The sequence below is a fragment of the Halichoeres trimaculatus genome, unplaced genomic scaffold (assembly GCF_033239565.1).
Source record: "Halichoeres trimaculatus isolate MK-OKI-2021-1 unplaced genomic scaffold, fHalTri1.1 fHalTri1_scaffold_10, whole genome shotgun sequence".
In the NCBI taxonomy this organism is placed as follows: domain Eukaryota; kingdom Metazoa; phylum Chordata; class Actinopteri; order Labriformes; family Labridae; genus Halichoeres; species Halichoeres trimaculatus.
In genome coordinates, this window is record NW_027437187.1 from 35,345,328 (window position 1) to 35,367,677 (window position 22,350).

Consider the following 22,350-nt stretch of genomic DNA (forward strand, 5'->3'; position numbering starts at 1 on the left):
CATTGGTTATAGCCGAGCAAGGAGCAGGTGTTAAAATTCTGATGAAGGTTTCAAGAAATGTCTTCCAATCCACTATTGTTAAAAAATGGAAAAAAAAATAGAAGTCAAATTTCTTTGTCGAGGACCCTTTAGGTGAATAAAAAGGAGGATGACGTTGATCAGCGAAGGCAGATTCATTTAGGAAACATAGCAACATGTGACCATAGATAGAATATTTACCAACGGAGCAGGTAAATTAATGATCTTATACCCTTCTGTTTTTGGATTGGTCTGTTAGTTTATTCACGTGACAGGGGGTCATCAGTCTCCAGCGATGCTGTTTTTGTGGTTGCAGGCTTAAAGTTAATGAATCCATGATTTTGGATAAATATTGACAGCAGATGTAAAGAGGCTCTTTGTGTCACTTCCAAGCAGACCTCCTTCCTTTGAACCATAAGAGTTAACATTTTCTCAGGTACGTGATCAGGATGTCATCTCATGAAGGCATCAGGTGTTGTATGACCAAGTGTTAAATTCAAAGTTTTGACAGGAGAAGAGCTTTGTAATGAGTGTGAGGAATCAAAGATGCATGTGAGAAACAGGCTTGTCTCCTCTCATAGGATCCATCGTCACACAACAGCAGGCACATGACCGTAACTCTGAGTAACTGACGCTTACATCTGCTGAGCAGCAGAGCGCTAATGTTTCAGACCCGGTGAGGAGATTAGAAATTAACCGGGTTCCTCTCTGTCTTTTTTTTTTTCTTTCTGGCTTTCTTCACTTTCCCCGCTGTGAGGTGCTCGGTCGTATTGACCCTTTAGGTCTGCTGCCAGTCAGGGTTTTCCTCTCATCCTGAGCAGCAGCTGTGACTCCGTCCTGTTCGGCGTGATGCATCTTACCGCAGAGGAGAAAATCGAGCTGGGGCTGGGGGAGCAGGGGACGGTTAATCCTGCGTTTGGGGTGAGTTCTTGAGTTTCTTGAATTCAACAGAAAAATACAAAAGTGTGAAATTCTGGCAAAGAATTTCTTGTTTTTATGATTCGGTTCAAAAGAAAGAGTGTTTTCTTTCATTAGAGCGCTTTAAAGCTGAGCATAAGCCTCGGAGGAATGTGAATCAGAGTGTGCGTGCTCCCACAAACCCCTCAGAGCGATCGATTGTAAGGTTTCAAAGATCTGACGCAAAGATGAAAAAGATACACTTCATGCTCCAACTAGAAGAGCTTTTGATGAAACTTAAAGCTGGAGCAGTGATCTAAATACAGGGCATTGAAGTCAGCGTGTGGTTTATGTGTGTGAGTGTGTGTGTTGGTTGTGAAATCTCGGGCTGCATGGGGTGAGCAAGTGTACACAGCTGATGTTTCCCAGTTTTTTTCATCCATCGCAGTTATTTGAAGAATTCAGAAACAAACACGCAGCTTTTCACACACATCGGTCTGTCAACGTCTGTAAAATCACACAAGCAGAAAAATTTGGCCTCATTAATTATTTTAATCCGGGTATTATGGACGATGTGACACTCCTGTTTGAAAGCCCGGAGAGGGATTTTTAACAAACAATGAGCCCAAAGATGTGGATTTAGGGGTTTTATTTTGGCATCCAGAATATTTTTATCAATCATTTCACGTAAACGTATTACACAAGAGCTCTTTTGTTCAGCAGCGTGTTGTTTCTGCAACTTAATGTGTTTTTAAAGCTGAAACAACTCGAAATAACGAAACGTGAAATGTATTTTCATTGATACCACGATACAACGCAGCAGTTTTACGACTTAAAAAACTTCTCACACCTTAAAAGATTTTCTTCAAACTTTCCACATGTGGTGAAGAGAGAAATCCCAGCAGTCACTTCTTCTTCTTCTTCTTCTTCTTCTTGAGGCGGATGGTAGCAGATAACTGATTCAGAGCAGGAGCACAAAACTTCACGTGATGTGGACGGCGAGACCGAACGATTCTACGCCGCAGCAGTCGAGTTAAGATGCTAGAGATCAGCTTAGAGGAGCACGTACAGTAGCCTGTAAAGGACATTTCACCTTCACTGTTCATGAAAACGCCTTTTTTATGTCTCTGATGTTCCAACAGGGTTTCATTTCCAGATTTGCTTTTCATTAGGGCTGCACCTACCGATTTTTTAGTAATCGATTAATCGAGGAATCGGTAAAAAATAGGATGAAAAATAGGATGCATAATAGTTAAATTCACAAAATCAAACATGCGTTGTTATTTTAGTTTATTAATATTGTTTGCTTAATGATATATACAAAGAACCAACAAATTTGAACATAATTAAACCAACCAGATGCTACATTTATAAAGTATAAAAAGTGATATGAATGTATTGTCACTTAAAGAATCAACAGTTTGGGCAAAACAACAGAAAATATATTGTTATGTCATCAGATCAAGAACTTATTGAGCCAAAAAGGCAAATAAAAAAAAAAAAAGTGTCCTCAATCTGTTTATCTGCAGGTCAGACAGTTCACCCCCTCTGCCCTACCACTATCTGTGGCAGCTAACGCTGATGCTAACATTAGTTTAATGAACTCCTCGTGGTTTTCAGCAATACCATGCATTTCACAACATATAAAGGAGTGCATGTGGGATTTTGTAGCTCCTCACCTCGCTGTTGAGCTCCCGGCTCATCATCAATGAGCCCAACATGTTTGTGTTTTAAGAACTGGATCACTGTAGCAGTCGTCCTGCCGTTCCATCTGAGGTCATTTTTGTCAGTTGACGCGCTGTGTGCTTACTCATGAAAAGTTCTAGAACTTTCTGGACTAACGGCTTCTCCAGCTCTGACATCATTCATGTGTTTACTAGTGCTGTCAGGCGATTAAAAAAATAATCTAATTAATTACAGGATTTGTAATTAATTAATCTAATTAATCGCATTTTAATCTCATATCTGCTTAAGGTCCCAAAATAAAGAATTTGGATTACAGGACATTAAAATTACATTAAAAGACATTAAAAACATTTAAGAATAAGGTGGGAATATATACAACACATTTTTAGGTACCCTGAGGCATAAGGAACAAATGAAAAAAGTTTTATGGTTCTATCTTTACAAAATCTACCCAGTCCTGCACCTAAGATAAGCTGATTTGATTTTTAGGACGGTTTTTGCTTCTGTTCACATTTTTACTCAATGTAGACTCAATTTTCACTGCAATATGAACTTCTATACTTCTATGAGGTCAGGAGAACCAGGGCTAAAGGCTAAAAACTGTGAGGAACTATGTACAAAACACTTTTTTCAAGTCTTGGATCAAAGAAAAGTGAAGTATTCTCAGTTTAACATGCTCTGAACACACAAACTGTTGCTCATTGGTGCAGAGCAGCCCCAAGCTGAAACATGACACCAGGAAGATGGAAGCAAATTTTCAAAGAATTCTTTAGATTTAAATACAAGACCTTTTTCGATCATTCAGGGCTTGTCTGATGCAGTAGAGAGTGTAGAATTATCTGTTTTTTTCAGAATTGAGAAAACGGTTGATTTTCTGTAGATTTTCAAAAAGGACGAGTGAATAAACGAGATGTGGACGGCAGTCCCCTTAACAGCGCTCGCTCTTCCCCCCGGTTTAAAGCATGTTGCTAGGTGTGATACATTCAAGGACCATCGGGAATTTGAAAATCTGACGAGAATACCACTTTTTTCATGTAGGACAACGGTTTGTAAATGCTAGACATTTGAAAATAAGTGCGTCTTTGAACGCCTCGCGGGTTTGGGATCCAGATTAATCTGCGTTAATTTTTATGACGCGTTAATTTGCGGTGTAATTAATTAATCTAATTAACGCGTTAAAATGACAGCCCTAGTGTTTACTTGTTCTTCTCAACTGCCGGCTCGGCTTCTCCTCCACCACGCTGATCTGTTTACAAGTGACGCATACAGCCCCACAGCCCAGGCAATCTACACTTTAGTCCAGTAGGTGGCGGTAATGCACCTTCAGCTAGTTGGCAACCACTAAATAATCCGACAGAAAGGAAGAAGACAAATAAATTAAAGAGAAACTAATATAGAAACTACGCAGCACAGTGCATCGATTATGTAAAAACATTGTTGACGCTTTTACTAAACGATTTTTATCGATTTCATCATTGTCATTGCAGCCCTACTTTTTATCGCAGCAAACAGACAAAATCAAAGTATGTCTTTAAAAATGTAATCAGATTTAATATGTTAAGTAAATAAGGGTATAAGAGCTGAAATAAAAACCACTTTTTGCTTTGTGAAAATTAGGAAAGTCTAAGTTAGTTTTTTTTTCTTTTTTTTTTTTTCCGTACAGTAATACATATTTCTGATCTGGCAGGGTCAGCTCTGCAGTTTGGGAGGTGGAGGGAAAAAAATGTTTTGACTAAGCTAAGGTAGAATTATTTAAGCTAGACGGAAAAAACCCGCTGTGACAGGAAGAGGACATCATAAGCTGCAGCAGAGTGTCTACAATGCAAAGAATATCAATCTTTTCTTGTGTTTCTGTCTTATTTTGAGTAGAAAGTGTTTTTTTAGACTTAGTACGACCCACATTCACCTGACCGGTCCAGAAAAATGTCTTATTTCAAGTTATTTAAAGACAAAATGAGGTCTGAATTGCTGTAACAAATAAAAAAAACATCTACCAGTGGAACAAGAAAAACATGTTGTTGAAACATTACTCTAGTTTAAATTGAACTTTTGAGCATTTTTTTTTCTTATTCCAATGGCAGATTTATTCAACTTGTTAGAAACAGTTGAGACCTCATTTTTGTCTTTACAAGACAATTTTCTGGACTGACCAGGTGAATGTGGCTCACATTAAATGTAAGAAGACACTTTTTACTTAAAATGTGGCATTGACACTTGGTAAGATTCCAGTTCTTGCAGTGCAACAGCGTTAACCCCATAACAATAAATAAATAAATGAATAAATTAATTAATTGATCAGATATTTTAATGGAGCTGGGACAATATGCTTTTCTCCAGATTGGATTCTATTACAATTTTTGGGGGGCTGATTCAATCTAAATTGCGATGCATGGATATCCTGATTTTTGCAATTTTTACTTCACTTTTTGATCACCAGACCAAGTGAAAAAGTTAAATGATGATGATGATGTGTACAGACTTTATCTGTAGCCATATTTTCCCCAAAAATACACACATCACATGCGTGTCGGTTTGTAGGATTTAGTCAGAAGATCTGACACCTCAATGTAAATCTTAAATTTGGGGGAGCAAAAAAAAAATTTTTTTTTCAACAAAAAATCAAGATTTGAAATTGTTGAACAAAAACCATGATACCTTGATACAATGATTTTTTCTCCCACCCCTAGTTTCTAAAAAAGTTTTTAACAGCAGTCACAGCGGAGTCCAGTAATTTCCCCACAGTGTGTTGCCATCATGTGGAAACTGTGAAAACTCACACTTTCTACCAAATTCTGCTGATTTCATGTCACTAATGCATGTGATCATAAACTGGGGCTTATACGGTTTCTGGTGCCCTGAGTTTTTCCTACCACCTCTGATACAGAATGTCTTCTTATGCCAGGAATCATGGGTGCAAAGAATTTCGGATGATTTGTTTCCTTTTTTTCAATTCACATAAGAGAGCTTTTGTTTGTCTGTTCAGAAGAAGTCCATTCAGAGTCTCAGGTATCGGCTCAGGACGGAGGCTGAACTTCAAAAACAGAGACCACCTTCATGAGGAACAAAAGCTCTTCCTCTCTACACGGCCTTTATCTCTTATTACAGAGCGCTGGACTTTCCTTGGTTACGCTTTAAAGCTGGTGACTGTGTTTCTGGGTCAGACGCACTCTTTGGAAATCGTTTCATGTATTCAGAGACAAACAAGTTATGAGGAGCCGTTCACTGCTGTGTTTTCCTGGAGCTGTCAGAGGGAAACCACTAGATGGAGGCAGACGTCCGTGTAATCACACATTTCTGAGCCCCGCACATTCCCCACTGAGAGCTCTGACATGAGAGTAAATCACAGAAGGCAGGTGGGTTCATGGGTCACACCTCATGAGTCCCTGGAGTGAAGGATGCAATAAAAACGATGAATGGCTTCAGGGTTGTAGTCTCAGAAACGCGGCTGCAGAGTCTGGGTGATGTCTTGTGCTTTAATAGTTTTCAGTATTGCCAAAGGATTGAGCGTTGAATGATGATGTACAGACTTCATCACGAGCCATATTTTCCCAAAAAATACACATCACATGTGAGTCAGTTTTTAAGATTTATTCATGGTATCTGACAGCTCAACTTTTTTTCCAACCCAGCTTATAAAATAAGTTTCTGGATGTTGTTGATAAACGGCTTTTGCTTTGCATGGTCCAGTTTTAACTTGCACTTGTAGATGTAACGACTTTGTGTGTTAACTGACAGTGGTTTCAAAGCGTTCCTGAGCCCACGCCGTAAGATCCTTCACATGATGACGTTGGTATTTCATGCAGGGTCGCCTGAGGGATTGAAGGTCATGGGTATTCAAAGTTAGTTTTCTGCCTTGCTGCTTATGTGCAGAAATTCTCCAGATTCTTTGAATCTTCTGATTGTATAAAGGACTAAAGGTGGGGGATACAGCCTCAAAATTATACTGAGATATTTTAAAGGGGACATATCATGCTGATCCCTGATTTAACACTTACATATGATATAATAAATTTGAAAACAAGATCTTACACTCCCTGAATTTTCAAAAAATTAGATATTGTATTTTTTCTGATATCCTAGAACGAGATTTGATGCCTCTGAAAATAGGTCATTGCCAGTTGGCCGCGAGATTTCGACCGTTGTGACGACACGAGGATCCTTTCTTTTTATTGGAGTAATCTGATAAAGCAGCTCCTCCTCTGTGATGTCAGTTAGTCACACAACCGCCACCGAGGGACACACCCACCAAGAGCCGAGTATCCCCCCTGAGATGCTGGATGCAGGGACTCTGCTCTGCTGAGCAGCTTGGCTTTACATGGTGAATAAGCAGTTGAAACACTGTAGTTTTAGCAGACGTTGTAATACTTGTGAGACTGTGATATTTGCATGCTTGTTCTGACATGCACTGTGAACCTGGACCACAATAATGCTGCGGTGATAACATAGTGAGGAACTGACGGTAGAGGCGATCTTTAGACTACACTTTCAGCATGATGGATAAAACAGACAGAGAAAAGTGAAGGAGCAGGATGGAGCCCTGTTATAGAAATAGTTTATTGGTGAAGTCTGCCTATATTTCCACGTATAAACTATACATGTTACAGTACCGGTCTGACTCACCACACTGAAGCGTCCTGAGATGATCTGTGTCCAGGTGGATTTTCTTCCTCCTGAGCTGCAGAACCGTCCGGGTCTGACTCGGGGTCCAATACAAAAGGACGTATCCTACACTCTGCCATTTTATTAGTGCTATCAATGCCTTACGCTGAAGTTTTGGCAAACAGCAAACTCGCTCGGTCTGCCCCATCCAATGTGGCGATTTAGTAAATACAGCCATGCTGCAAAAACCGCCCCCTGGCTCTACCCCCTCCGCCCCTCTGATAGAACTGACCAATCAGAGCACAAAGGGCTGTGACGTTGCGAGGTTACTGGAGGTCATTCTCCAAACGGAGCGTTTCAACGAGATCTTCAGAATGGCCTAAACTGAGGATATTGAGAACGCTATTGTGGGGCAATGAAGGAACTAAATGACTTGTACTTGAGGGCAGAAATGCTTTACAGGCATCCTAGTCTGGCATAGTGAAAAGGAGAAACAAGCATGATATGTCCCCTTTAAAGAAATTTGCGATAATGATATTCATGAAGATATGGGGAAAAAAATGAACAAATTATGATTAGTGGAAATGATAAATTTATATTGTCAAGAAAAATATACGGGTATTAGCGTAGACCAGGGGTTGCCAACATGTCGATCACGATCGACCGGTTGATTGCGATCGGCTCCGGTGGACCAATCAGGTCAGACTTTCTCCTGATTGGTCAAAAAAGGGAATCGCTGATGTTGGCAAACCCCGGAAATTCCAAACTGCCCGTTTTAGGTCAGGATTTTACATTCACAAGCTCTACTAAGTACAGGTTTTGTCATTAAATATTACATTTTGTGGGCTGGGAGGAAAGACAAAGACCCACAAATTTCACTAAACGACTTAAAAAGTGATTGTTGCATAATATGGGACGTTTAAAGCAGAGCTTTTAAGACAAAATTGATAAGAAAAACCTTTGAATTACTACAAAAGTGATGTTTAAAGCAGTAATTGAAAGAACATATTTAATGAAAATGCTGTGTCCAACATTCCTTATTACTCAATTAATCTCCATATTAATTTGATAGACACAGAGTCACATGCTGACAAATAAAAGTACAGGAGCTATCTTATTGTCAGCCACCTTATTGACTGTCTCTGAGTGGCTGTTTGTAGCTATGAGCCAGACTACAAGGCCCTCACTGACATATTCAATCACAGCCATCTCACTAGTTCCAATTTCTCATAATGTAAAAGGAAAAAGTTATAACATCCAAAGAGTTTCAGTCTAAGCAAAACAGCTTTTACACTTAAATGCGAGGGACTTGGTTACAATTCGTACATCTAGGCTCTTTCAAACTGAAAATACATAAAGTGTTCTCTATTTTTCCTCAAGCCTTCAATAGGTAGAGCAGTCACGCCGGTTGGGTTTAGACATCTTGGGCTCAAAAAGGTTGGTGACCACTGTCTTGGATGGTATGATACGGGCTGTAGATGGTGGAATCCCTAAATTTCTTGTAACTGAACGTTGAAAAACCGTGTTCTCAAACTGTTGGACTGTTTGTTCACAAAGTAGTGATCTGTGCCCCATCTTTGCTTGTGAACAGCTGAGCCTTTTGGAGATGCTCCTTTTATACCCAACCATGACACTCGCCTGTTTCCAATTAACCTGTTCACCTGTGGAAACATCCAAACAGGTGTTCTTTGAGCACTCATCAACTTTCTCAGTCTTTCATTGCCCCTGTCCCAGCTTTCTTAAAACGTGTTGCAAACAAGCAAATATTTGTACAAAAACAATAAAGTTGATCAGTTTGAACATTAGATATATTGTCTTTGTGGTGTATTCAACTGAATATAGGTCAAAGAGGATTTGCAAATCATTGTATTCTGTTTTTATTTCCTTTTTTTTTTTTACAACCTCCCAACTTCATTGGGATTGGGTTTGTAATATTTGGAGGCAGGGATCTTTCTTTTTGTGGAAATTTCTGCTCACTCTTTAAAATCTATGTCCCTTATGGATCTCCTTAGACCACCTCCATGAATACCTCTGGCCCCTTTCAAACACTTTCCAACGCATCAAACAGAAATCTCTTCCTGAAGGTTTGAGGAGTGACCGACCCATCGTAAATCGATCCGTCCCATGTGGGCTGTTGTATGAGGGGGGGGGTGACCTCTTTGCATTCGAGCTCCGCTCATGAACACCTCCACCATAGGAAACCTAAACATGCAAACTTCATCATATCCTCAGAAGTGTTTGTACAACCAGGCAGAAACTGATTTGTCCCCGGTGGTTTGACTCCAGATGAAGCTGAACTGTTTAAAGACGGTCCCTGGCCGTAGACCTGGGTGGTTCAGGAAATACCTTCCTGAATCAAAAAGTATTTACAGATGCATATGTCAGCCTCAAGTGTAAAGATATAAACAAAAAAAGAGGTTGAATTTTAAGGAACACTATACAAACAGACAACGTTTGATCTGTTTTCTTTGAAGAAGACCCCTAAAGTGACTAAACCAGGACAGCGACAGGATCAGTGGAGGCAGATTAATTCAGGGAACACAGAGGATATTCGCTCTTTTTCTACTGAGTTAAGGATTATCGGCCTTTCTTCTGTTCTTTTTGTCTAATGGTTTTTGGATTAGTGTATCCCTGTGGCTGGGGGCCATCTGATGATTTCAGGGACAGGACTAAATGTTGGTTTCAACCAGGGCTGCAGCTTTAACATGTTAATTTACATGAAATTATGATGAAAAAGTAATCTGTAAAGTAATATCTCAGGGTGCAACAGACCAGTTCACCTGTCATACTGTTTCCCACAATGCACTGCGTTTATGCTGTTTGTGTATGTGGGTGATGGGCTTAGATGAATTACCGCCATCTACTGGGATGAGTCAGCATTACAACTACAATACAACAACACTAACATTAGACGTTTGTGAAATCGAATAAAGTGATGTGAAAAAAACGTTGTTAAATCTTGTCACCCCTCATTTTCATTAAAGCCCATATAAACTACTAAATAACTTTCTTTAAACCATATGTGGATGACATGGAAGTGATTTTTCCATCAGCTGCAAAAATAAAGTAGTAAATTAAATTAAAGTAAATTCTTTCCACATTTATTATCCATAAACAATATAAATTTTGGGTTTTGTATGTATATGCTTAAAAGAGCTCCTATCTAAATCTAATAACCATTTTCTTCCCTTGATATTTTTTTTCGTAGATATTTTATTTCCCTTTAATTTAACTTATATGTTATTGTATTGTTCCTGTATCTTCAACAGGGATTGCTGTTTAATACTTTATCCGGCAATCTTGTTGCATACTAAAGTGTTCGGGTGTTTCCATGTTTTTTTTTTTTTTTTTTTTTTTTTTGTTTGTTTAGTTGTTTCCTTTTTTTTTACATTTATAATACAGGCAAAAAAAAAAATCAAAAACAAAACAAGAAAAACTTCAGCTGTAGTTTTGCTTTTTTGAAACTGAAAATCAAAGTAGCTTCCTACAAAACAGACCCAACAGAACAAACAGACTTAATACTACATGCAAAAGCGCTAAATGTATCCAATCACAGGCGGTCCTCGGGTTACGCACGAGTTCCATTCCTAAGACGCGTCGTAACCCGATATTTTGTGTAAGTCGAACTTTTACCTTAAATACCCCCTAAATCCATCCACAACTACCCAAACACATGTATTATACTTCAAATTAATGGGAAATCAGTAAAGACAATTAAAATAGACATTACAATTAAAATAAAACAAATATATAATGTAATATATACTCGAAACTCAGAATAAAGTGGACAATGCAGATGACCGCGTAGCACTGCGTAGCTGTGTATCAAAAACTATGCATCATAGGAGCTTATGAACAAACAAATACAAATAAATACACAAAAGGCACATTAACAAACTTCTAAGAAAGTTAGTGACCCTCGTGACTGTATTTTTTTTACAGAAAATAAATTCTTAATGGTCAAAATGACCATTACGGTGGTTCTTCCAGTAGCTTCCTTTGTATTTGGAGCCTGTCTTGACTATTTATGTCTCATTTGTTGTCCATTGACACCAAACTGGTTACGTTTGCAGTGGTAGTGATGTTTTGTTTTTGTTTTTTCCCTCGGTCCGTACGGAGATCATATAATCCTACCATAGTCAGGTGTTGTTTACACACAAGATTTTATTTGTTAGCAGCCTGTAGCATGTCGATGCTAACTGGTGCTGGGCCTGGTGTTCCCTGTGAGCTGAGGAGAAGTAGGTGGGGTCAACGTGGTGGTGTTGTTGGGAGAGCTAAGAGGTGACGACATTGACCTGTCCTTCCATCCATCGTCATTGGGAAACTAAGATCTATCTCCAATAAGATATGTTATTGAATGTTTTGCTCCATCTACTTTCTTGCACTGCTGCTGTGGCTCTGAATCTCTCTTTCAGGGATTAAAAAAGTACATTCTATTTTATTATATTCTATTTATGTTTATTCCACAGTGAAACCCACACACAGCACAGAAACATCAAGAAGACCACCAGATTTTAGTTTATGGCCCAAATATTCACCTTTGAGCTCTGGACACTCTGTATCTGTTCGTCCAGGTCTGATATCTCTATTTAATGAAACTGATTAGTTATCTAATAAATGCCAGAGCTCTGCTAAATCTCCTGATCTCACTGCCATAGGAATGCTTTGCAACAAGACCAGATCAGTCCAGATAATTATGTCTTCTATCATCCTCCCGATCATCCCATCTGCTCTACACTATCACCCACATGGACGCCCAACACGCCATAACTCACCTGAACTCCACGGCGTATGCTCACTGCTTAAAGTCTTTCATCTGCGCTAAGCTGCAGTATCAGCTCTGTTCTGATGTGATGATAGAGGGATTCAGTCCTCAGAGCTTTTCCTGGTTTTCAAAGACCAAACAAAGCTGGGATGGTACCGCTGGCTGTGTGATCGTCTCTGGTATGTGCAGCTCAGCCCTGATTGATACATTGATGGGTGTGTTATCTGACGGTTAGCGTAGGGAGTCTGTGTCAAAATAGTTTGTGTGGAATCCGACCAAGAATTTGAAGGAAAATATGAAGTGTTGTTTGAGGTTGTGTGGGGACTTGAAGGGTATTTTCTTTTCTGTTCCTGATCTCAGGTCAGAGACAGCGATGAGCGGCCTCAGATGACGGATGAGACAGAGGAGCCACACACGGAGACGCTGGAGGACAATGTGGACCACAGTGCAGATCTGGTCTACTCCCTCAATGACAGGCCGCCATGGTACCTCTGTATTCTGCTGGGCTTTCAGGTAAATTAACCTCTGCACATTGCAGGAGCTTTTCACACTTAATCAAAGAAAAAGTTTTCTTGGGTTTCTTGTCAGCAGGAGTTTGCGAAACACACAGGGAGTGGGAGTTCTGAGGGTGGATGATGGTGGTGTTGCCACACCTTCAGATTGATGGAGTTCTTGGACTCTGCAGCTTTCTGATTGATCGGTTTTCAGGCACATGTTGATTCCGAACATCCAGCATCGTCACCTCATATCCATGCTTAAAGCAAACCTCCTCTTTAAATAAATGTTGTGTTATAGTAGGCAGGAAACACCAGGTGATTAAAGCTGTTTGAGACCAAGCAGCAGCCTCAGCTGTTGAAGTATAAACTCACTGCAGATGAGTTCTTTGTGAATTTGCTCACCAGCTCAGAAAAGCTGATCTTCACATCAGGAATACACACGTTTAGTATGGGCTGAGATCTGTGCCACTAAAAACTGAATTTTTATTATTAAATTGAACTTGAAAAGCAGGATTCAAAATATAATTTAATGTTTTGAAACTGTATTTTTTGCTCAGACACGGTTTTGTTTTATCTTTTTTTTCTTTTTTGTTGTAAACCAAAACGCAACTTCTTTAAATTCTATAAAGGTTGGGCCAGGAGGATTTTCCTAAAAGAAATAAAAATAAAAAAATAAAAAAGTCAACTTTTACAGGGATAATCCTGCTTAATCGTCTCATATGTGCCTCTATCAAGGGATTATCAGTCTACATCACCATAAAGATGCGCACATATCTTGGCTGCGTTTTTTAAACACTGAATTCAACCTGTCATCAGCATAAAAATGTTTGGTTGTTCTGTGGTCAGTTTTTAAAAACTATACTATGCAACAGAGGCAACGTCTATCAAGTTTTAACCGTCACAGAGCAACCGGTATTTTAAAGTTAATAGCAACCATGCTAGCCAAAAAGGTGACTCTCTGTATCAGTGTTTAATGGTAGAGAGTCTCCAGTTAACAGGGTCACACTTTACACTGAAACACCAGCAACATCTTCAGGGAAATAATTCTGGACATAGTTTTCTGGTTCTTTTATAATTAACCTGGTCTCAGACTCAGCAGTCTTTGTGCTTTTTTTTTGGTTTGAGAGGTTTTCTAACTTATTGACACATCTTTACATCCTGGTATGTCACAGTCTGGTAAGTGTCCATGGATGATAATGCAGTCATGAGCATTGAGTGACAGCTGTGTGTTTAAATTGCTCTCTGGGTACACGCCATTACAGCCATATAAACGGTATTATTAAGATGTACAAAGCTTCCAAATTGTACGCCATAGCTTTAAGTCAAATAACTTACGTGAGGTGATTTAACAGCCATTTCCATTCTTCTTGAATCTTGGAGGAGAATTTGATGTTTCACTGTCCTTTCTTGTTTACTTTCTCCGGCCAAAAGACCATAGCCAACCATATGATATAAAGACTGTAGCCAATCACATCCAGGGAAACAATATCGATGGCTGGGCCTGCCCGCTGACTGTCAAAAAAAACCATGAAGTGACACAAGTTAGCTTTCCGTTAACCAGGTATGTGTCAAATTCCCATGATTAGCTTGTGCTAACATGCTAAGTCAGGTGCAGGGCTCTCCAGTCTCTCCCACGTAGAAACGTGATGCTATAGGTGGTTGCTGGGCCAGAGAGTGTGTTCAGGTAATCATGGTCAGAGGCTGTGGGTGTGTGCTGCAGCTGGCACTGAGCCAAGGAGGAGGAGCCCAGTTTAAATGGGCTTACCCTAACCCAGACCCTACCTTTAAATTCAAAAGTATTAAAAAATGAATTAAAGCTCAGCATGGCACGACTATTAAGTCTTCTAGGATGTGAGGAAGAGTTAATCAGGAAAGACTTGATTGTCATGCCTCGCTAAACTGAAATCATGTTTTTAAATTCAGTTTCTAGTGGTACAAACCTCAGCGCAAAGTTTACCACCTGGTATGAAGACAATTTGGTCTTCGTAGCTCATTTCTTTAACAGCACACCGTTAATTTTTGAGCGCTCATTATTTTTGAAACCCCAAGGTGAGTTTAACAAATTTAAAGGTAATGGCTGAGGACAGCGAGGAGGACATTCCTGCTTTAAAGCTCATAAATATGACAAAAACAACATTTCTGAGTCTCACTTTCTACCTGGTTGAGGCACTTCACTGAATACAAATGTTCGACCTCCTGGCATTTAATTTTCTTACATAAGCTCAAGCACCAGTGAGTGGGACGGCTTGTTTCACCGCTCTTCCTATACATTGACCTCCACATTAAAAATAACCTCTGGATTTGAAACATTCCCGTGCAGGAAGCCTTCTCAAAGTACAGAACATGAGAAACCCTCCAGCGGAGGATTAGGACGCTGGATTTACAGCCGTGTTGAGGAAAGCTGTATCAGAGCAGGTCAGGTTTAACAACAGGTTCAGACTGAATCGTCGACTCGGTGTAAGTCACAGCTGTTTGTGCTTATCCACAGCGAGTTATGAGGTACCATTTCATGATTCAGCTGAATGTAGTCACAGGAGAGTTATGCTCTGAGTTAGATGGCTTGGAGAGGAGAATCTGAAGGGTTTTTTTTTAAAAAAAAAAACTGTGACAGAAAAGGAAGAAGATGAATCTCTTAAAGAGAAAGCTGTAACTTCTAAAAAAAAATAAATAAAAAACACCCACCAGGAGAGTCCATTGATAAACCTCTCTTCATTCATGTTGGGCTGTCAAACCTCAGACCTGTTGACTTCTGGTCTGGCTCTGCTCATTATGTTGGTTTGTTGTTGTAGTCGAGCTAAATACCATCTGGTGTTGACACAGTTTGTTTTATTTTAAAAATCACTGGGTTTTTTAGGTAATTACTACACTACTTCCTGTCTCCTAACTGATCACAGCTCCAGCATCTAGCAAAATTAGGATGGTTGCATATTACCATCAACTGTAGGGGTGGGAGCAAAAATCGGAAAAAACGATTTATCTGGACTTTTTTTCTTTGACAATATCAAAATCATACAACGGCGTATTAGGGCCACTAAAGAAATTTAAAAAAAAAAAAAATCAAGAAAAAAAATCAGAATTTTCGAGTTTCTAAAGTCGCGAATTTACGACTTCAGAAACTCAAAAATTTGCAATTTAGACTTTTTTCCAAAAAAATTTTTGGAGTTGATCTCAGCAATAAGGAGATACTACTGGTTTTAGCCCAGAGTCATCGCATTCTTATGGGCAGTCGGGCTCTGAACGAAGCAGCACACTGGACTTGAGGAGGTGTTTGCGTTTATCCTACAAGAAGTTCAACGCAGCGGGTGGACACGGGAATATAGAATAGAACTTTATTAGTCATTGCAACAAGTACAACGAAATTGCAAACTATTGCAAACATATAGATGGTTACATCTCCGAGCTACACAGATGGGGTGTGTGGTTCAACAGGACATGAACGGAAAAGCGAGTCGTTGAACTTTCCTCCTCAGGAGCATTTTATTAAAGGAATGAAAAAAAGTAAACAGGCAATCTCGCACTTCTGCAGCGGAGACCAGAGCAATCGATTACAGTTTACAGTCCACTCTGACTTCTTAGTAGATCACAGATGAACAAACAGATTGTGCAAAGATACATGAAAACATCTGAGATCTCTCATATCTGTAACAAAACAACCTTCAATTTTACAATTTTTTCAACTTAGCTTTTTTCAGCTTATCTGCATCTCTCAAGCCTGGTATCCCCTATGCCTGTGCATCAACTAACACCCGGGACTTGGCATAAACCAGTACATTTAGGACTTTACAAGGTGGTAAATTTGTAGCTTTTTAACTCGCAAATTTACTGGTTTATTAAGTTATACATTTTCCACTTAATGAACCTGCAAATTTTTGAGTTTCTAAAGTCGTAAAGTTGCGACTTTAGAAACTCGAAAATTTTGAGTTTTTTTCTCAAAAATGTATTTATGTTTTTTATATCTTAGTGGCGCTAATACGCCGTCGTAAAATCAGGATTCATTGTAAAAAAAAAAAAAAAAGATGAATAAAGATTTTTTATTTTTCAAATTCATATTCTTCATTTCAGTCTATGTTTTCAAACTGGATTGGGAAAACGTTTCCACTTTTCTCCAGCAGAAGGTGAAATGTTTCTCTTTGACTCGCGTGATACAGTCTGTAGACATTTTCATCAACATTTAACTGTTTCACATGGTCTCATGTAAAAAAAAAGCACGTAAAATAGACTGTATAAAGTATGGACGTAGTCTCCATGATGTCACTCATCTGGTCCTGATGCCATGAAATGAAGCCAATCTGTGGACTCGACCACATTGAATTGAAATGATAAGATGCGGGCGTTTGCTTCCTTTCTAACAGCTACAATGAGCTGTGTCTCTGATTGGACGATCAAACGATCCTAGTATCTTCTAAACCACTGAGTTACAAAGAAAGTCATCCATCGTACAGAATGTGTTGATACCCAAACCGTTATTTGAACCAGGCTGTAAAAGTGTTTTTAGATTTGTTTTTGGCAGGGTGTGTACATCGTTTCAGATCTTTCTGCAGCCAGCCTCAAGCCAATGAACAGCGACTTTTAGCACTTTCGACCTTCTAGACCAGGCACGCAGCCAGACCTCAACGGAGTGGATCCAGTGTGAGTCCACTCATTGACTTGATGGAAACTGATCTGATCCTGTGCTGGGAAGTAGTGGAGAAGGACTGCATATGCAGCTGGTGTATTTCAGCCGTAATACAATCATTTTTTTTTATATCTTTATGTTTAGGTCAGTTTTCACTCGGACCAAGAAGTCCCCCATACTTTCGATGTTTCAACACCTAAAAGTCTGGACCAAGGTTTCATTTGGTTCGGTCTGTTACAGTTCCACCCTGTCATCAGTGCAAACGCACCCACAGACCTCACGGCACGAACCTTTGTGCACCAACATCAATTATTTGCTTTGAGTCTCTGTAGTCCACATTGATTGGTCCCTTGGCCTAGCAAGCAGAAAGATCTCTCTGTCCTCTCCTTACTTCTTTCTTTCATGCAGACATTTTTCAGATAATCCATCTCCTCCTCTCCCGTGTGCTTCTATGGCTTATTTATTTTGGCGATGGTTTTCCTTTTTCAATAATCAAGTCTTCATTTCTTGTCAGTAGTACAAAGGCCTGAAACTTTCAAGCTAATGCTTTCACACTGGACATGAACCAGACTGTTTGAGACCACCTCTTTTAGGCGGACCAAGATCTGGCTGTTTGGTCCAGAACAGGGGACAGGGAGGTTTTACACCGATCATTTTGGTTTGGACCACTAAGTACTAAGTTAAAGATCTGTTTATGATGTTTGAATAACTTGTGTTATGTAAATAAATAGAAGATTAATCATTTAAAGATGTTTCAGAGCAGGGAGAGTGTGTTTTTTAGGTTTTGGGAGACTTGTTTTTAGAGAAAAACATCTTCTATCACAAGGTATCATGTCCTGTCTCTCCAAAAATCATGGGATTGAAATCAGGAATTGATCAACTTGAAAGGATACCCATCCCAAATTGAGACTGTTAATGAGACTATAATTAGGGCCTGAGCCCCGAGAATCCGGGGCGAAGCCCTATTGAAACCCTTGCGATTCTTCTTCTTCTTCCGTGTGCACCTTTAACCCCAAATTGCGTGACTTTTACTTGGAAAAAACATGAACGCGCCTAGCCCCAAAATTCGAATGCCCGAAAAAATTTGTGAATCAGCAACTTGCACAAAAATGCATTGTCTTTGGCAATTCGGTGTGCATAACAAGCATGGCCAGCCCTACAAAAAAGTCTCTTGTGACTTTCGTGATTTCCGAACACGAACTTTGCTCTTTGGCCCCAAACATCGTAATTTAGCGATTTTGGGCTACATATTTGAATGGACTAGTCCTAGCTTTTTGATTTATCAACTCCAAACTTGGCCTGAGTTCACTTCCCTCACTGAAGATCAATAATCATAATTCAATTTTCATAATTTTTTTCGGTGTAGCCACGACATCGGCTCAAAGTTCGGAAATATTCAACTTTGTCCGATCTGCACCAAAACAGACACACATGTTCAGTCCGCGCCCCGGACGCAGCCATTTCATTACTTTTCCTAGAAAGTACAGCGCCCCCTAATGGCAATGGCCTGAAATTTGGAAAATTGCGTTCATAAGGTACATATTTGAACGAACAGTTCCTAGAGTTTTCATCAAATCAACTCCAAACTTGGCTTGTGTACACTACACACACTGACAATGTTAAGTACCAAATGGATTTTTGCTTCGTCAATGGGCGTGGCCACAAATGACCGTCAAAGTTCACCATTTTGGCTGCTTCATTAAAATCTAAATAGCTAACTAGTACAGTGTTGGATCAGAGCCAGAAGGCACACAGAGGTTCAGTGTCACAGCCTGAGTGTATTTCTATTACTGCTTGCGCTAGCATTAATGCCCCAGAGCGCCACCCAGGGGCTTAAGTCTGCAGCCTGCAGCTACTTTGAGCTACAGGCATCAATGTTAGGGGCATAACCATCATGCACAGACCTCTTGCCTTTGGCTGAGCCGCAGTTTGCTGCTCATGTGTCAGCTAGGACATGCTCCTATTGGCAAGCATTAAGGGAGCACATGTGGCAGCTAGGACATGCTCCGACTGGCCTGTTCATCGCCGCTTGCAGCTTTAATTGTTTTTATTGTGACTACTTTTTTAAGATAAAAATTTAAAGAAATCTACGGGCCTCAAACACTAATGTCTGCCCATTGCTCTGCCCTCAGCAGGCCTCCAGAAGGCTAAAGAGTCTACGGGGGCACCAGAGGGACAGAATAAAGACCCAACAAGTGCAATGACCCTTCTTTAACCTTGGATTTGAGTAATTCTGGTACCGACAAGCACAAGTGTTGACGTTGAATCATTTCGAGTAGTGCTCTTCCCTTGAGGTTGTGTCTTTTTCTTGCAGTAGTTCAAAACAGTTTAAAGAGCACATTTTTTTTGCGATGTTAGCCCTGGCTTTAACCTTTTAAAATAAACAAATCCAGGTGTTAATATGTGATGGATCGGCGTAACCCAGTTCTTAGAGTTTAAATTGTGAAGAAACTGGAGAAAGGGAGAAGAGGTCGTCCTCCACCCAAGAGAGTCATCTTGTTATTCATTCTTTGCAGGGCTAAACTTTCACAGCTGATCCACTGGGATCAGATCATTTCTCCAACCTCTAATTTACGCAGCCCTTTTCTCCCTTTCTTATCACCCTGCTGTTTTTATATAGCCACTAACCATCCATCACAAGCAGGAAATGTACTGTTAGGTGTTGGGAGGTGCTGCTTTCTTAGGAATCTCATTTCGTTGCTGGAGAAAGCATACGTCACTCAGACTTATTGAGGAGTTTAGGCACTTTGTTGTTTGAGGGGGAGACGAGTTAGCTGAGGATTCAGAAGAGTTTTATCAGCTTTATGTTTGAGTCAGAGCGCTGGCAGTGCCATGCTCAGACAGCACTGAGTAATTGCCTGTCTTCATCCTGCATTTCATTTGAAGCACCGTATAATTCTCCCAATGACTGACTTGTTTTTCCAGATATGATCACCTTTGAACCCACTCTCCCACCCACCCACCCACACTCACTGTCCGACTCCCCTGACTCCGGGTCAGCCGTCTTTCAGAAGACAGCCAGGGGTGAAAAGGGCATCTGCTTTGAGCTGTTACCTTAAAGTGCACGAGGAGTGACCTCCAAGCAAAGATTTACAGACAGTTAAAAACATCTACGTCTCCATTCATAAAGTTCCTGATTGGAAACTTGTTTCTTTTGTGGCTGGACCGACACAAAGATACCACACACATCAGCCAAACACACCTCCACCACAAACTCTGGTTTTATTAAGCTCAGTTTATATATATATATATATATATATATATATATATATATATATATATATATATATATATATATATATATATATATTTTTTTTTTTTTAGGAAAATCTTGCAAACTTCTACAGCAATAATCCTGCTAGATCGTCTCCTCTGGGCCTTTTTTACATGTCAGTGTCTGTGTCTGCATCAACCCCCTCCTCTGCCTGTATGTTGATGTTTTGAGTATCAAGGTGTTTCTAGGCAAAGAGTAAGAGTGGTTACTTCAGCCAATCACAGAGTGCCCAGTGTCCAAGTTACTTTGCGTGTCGATGATAACGAGTGGGAGATGCTAACCTGAGCAGCTATTATAGCGGACATAGCACAGAGGAAGAAAAACACAACCAAAGTGAAACAAAATACCAAACGGATAATTTTTTTTCCTAAATGAGGATGAAGCTTGGCTCGACTTTCACTCACTTTCAGGAACTTGGAGAGCAGCACGGGACAAAGAGTGATGATAGCTAGCTTTATGTTAACCACATATGTGTCAGATGCCAGTGATTAGCTTGTGCTATCATACCAAGTCAGTTTTGTTCTGCAGGTGCTGTCCTGATTTGTGCCTTTTATAAATACAGGGGAGACCAGGTATGGTTGTAACATAGGGAGAGATGTAAACCCACCAATTCCACCAATTCCACCAATCAGGGATAAGATAGGAGTCATATGATCATATCAGTATTTATAAACTTTTTGACTAAGTCTATAACTAGTTTAGTACTTATACTATTTCAGATAAAACCATTTGAATTATATCAGAATAAAGTGTAGTATCTTAGGCAAAATGTAATGCAATTTTCCTATGCTAGTTTCAGCCTACTGTGCTAATACAGCTAGCTAAACACTTTCTGGCAGGAGTGGGGTCATTATAAAGTGTCACAACCATCCCCCAAGCAAGAATTGCTACAAGTTATATTATTGAAAATACCATTTTTTTAAATTTATTTTGTTTATGTATTTATATATTTATTTATTTATTTAATGAATTTATTTTATTTATTTTATTTATTTTATTTTATTTTATTTTATTTATTTATTTATTTATTTTTTGGGGGGGGGTATTTATTTATTTATTTATTTATTATTATTATTATTATTATTATTATTATTATTATTATTATTATTATTATGTATTTATTGATAGATTTATTAATTTAGTTAATTAATTTATTTTATTTTATTTTAATTTAATTTTTTTTATTATTTTTTTTTTGGGGGGGGGGGGGGGGGGGGGTTAGAGGAATCTAGCCAACAAACCACGATTAAATGCTGCAACAATAAACCTTAACCTCAACAACATTCAGTATTTAGTGCAGAAAAATCAATAAGAGCTGAGTCTGAGACCCTCTGGCTCATTCTCCCCCTGAGGACCAAGAGGAGAAGGGTCAGATTAGGGGCCTAAGTGTTCCCTGAACAGACGAGTCTTTAGACATCTCTTAAAGTAGAAAGGGACTCTGCAGATCGTATAGAGTTAGGTAGTTCATTCCACCATTTGGGAACAACAGAGGAGAAGAGTCTGGCTAGAGATTTAGAGCCGCACTGGGCTGGGAGCACCAGGCGTCTTTCACAAACAGAGCGCAGAGGGCATAACCTGACACGCTAGATGGACAATTAAGAATCCTCCATGGAAATATTTCACTAGTTTATATGGGTTGCAGGTCTTTGGATTTAATTTCAGAGGTGGGACCTTCGACACAATCAGCTGATGGTGATTGGACGACCGTTCTGACCAATCCACATCAAGCCACAGTATGATGTAACTCATGTGTGCTGTTGTTTTTTCAGTTGGTGCTCAGAGACTTGGTTATAGACTGCCCCCTCGAGTATTTTTGACAGGAAAGGAAGTAGTGAGACAGGCCTGTAATTTTCAACCTGGGCTGGGTTGAGATTCGGTTTCTTCTCCAAGGAGGAATACAAACAAATGCGGGTACTTAACTTTAAAGCTCGAAAACTCTGACTTAAAAATTTATTGAGCTGGAGGTGCTGGAGCCAAAAGTGTCACAACCATACCCGGT

The 22,350-nt window shown here is 39.6% G+C and overlaps 1 protein-coding gene across 1 annotated transcript in view; it reads left to right on the forward strand.

Moving 5' to 3' along the window:
- The first annotated feature begins 867 nt into the window (after positions 1-867).
- The window catches only part of LOC141796692 (solute carrier family 23 member 2), a 75,345-nt gene continuing 53,862 nt past the window's right edge, over positions 868-22,350 (forward strand). The window contains exons 1-2 of the mRNA XM_074677938.1: positions 868-939; positions 12,326-12,478. Of these exons, the coding sequence (XP_074534039.1) occupies positions 868-939; positions 12,326-12,478 (225 nt within the window). The remainder of the gene's footprint in view (positions 940-12,325; positions 12,479-22,350) is intronic.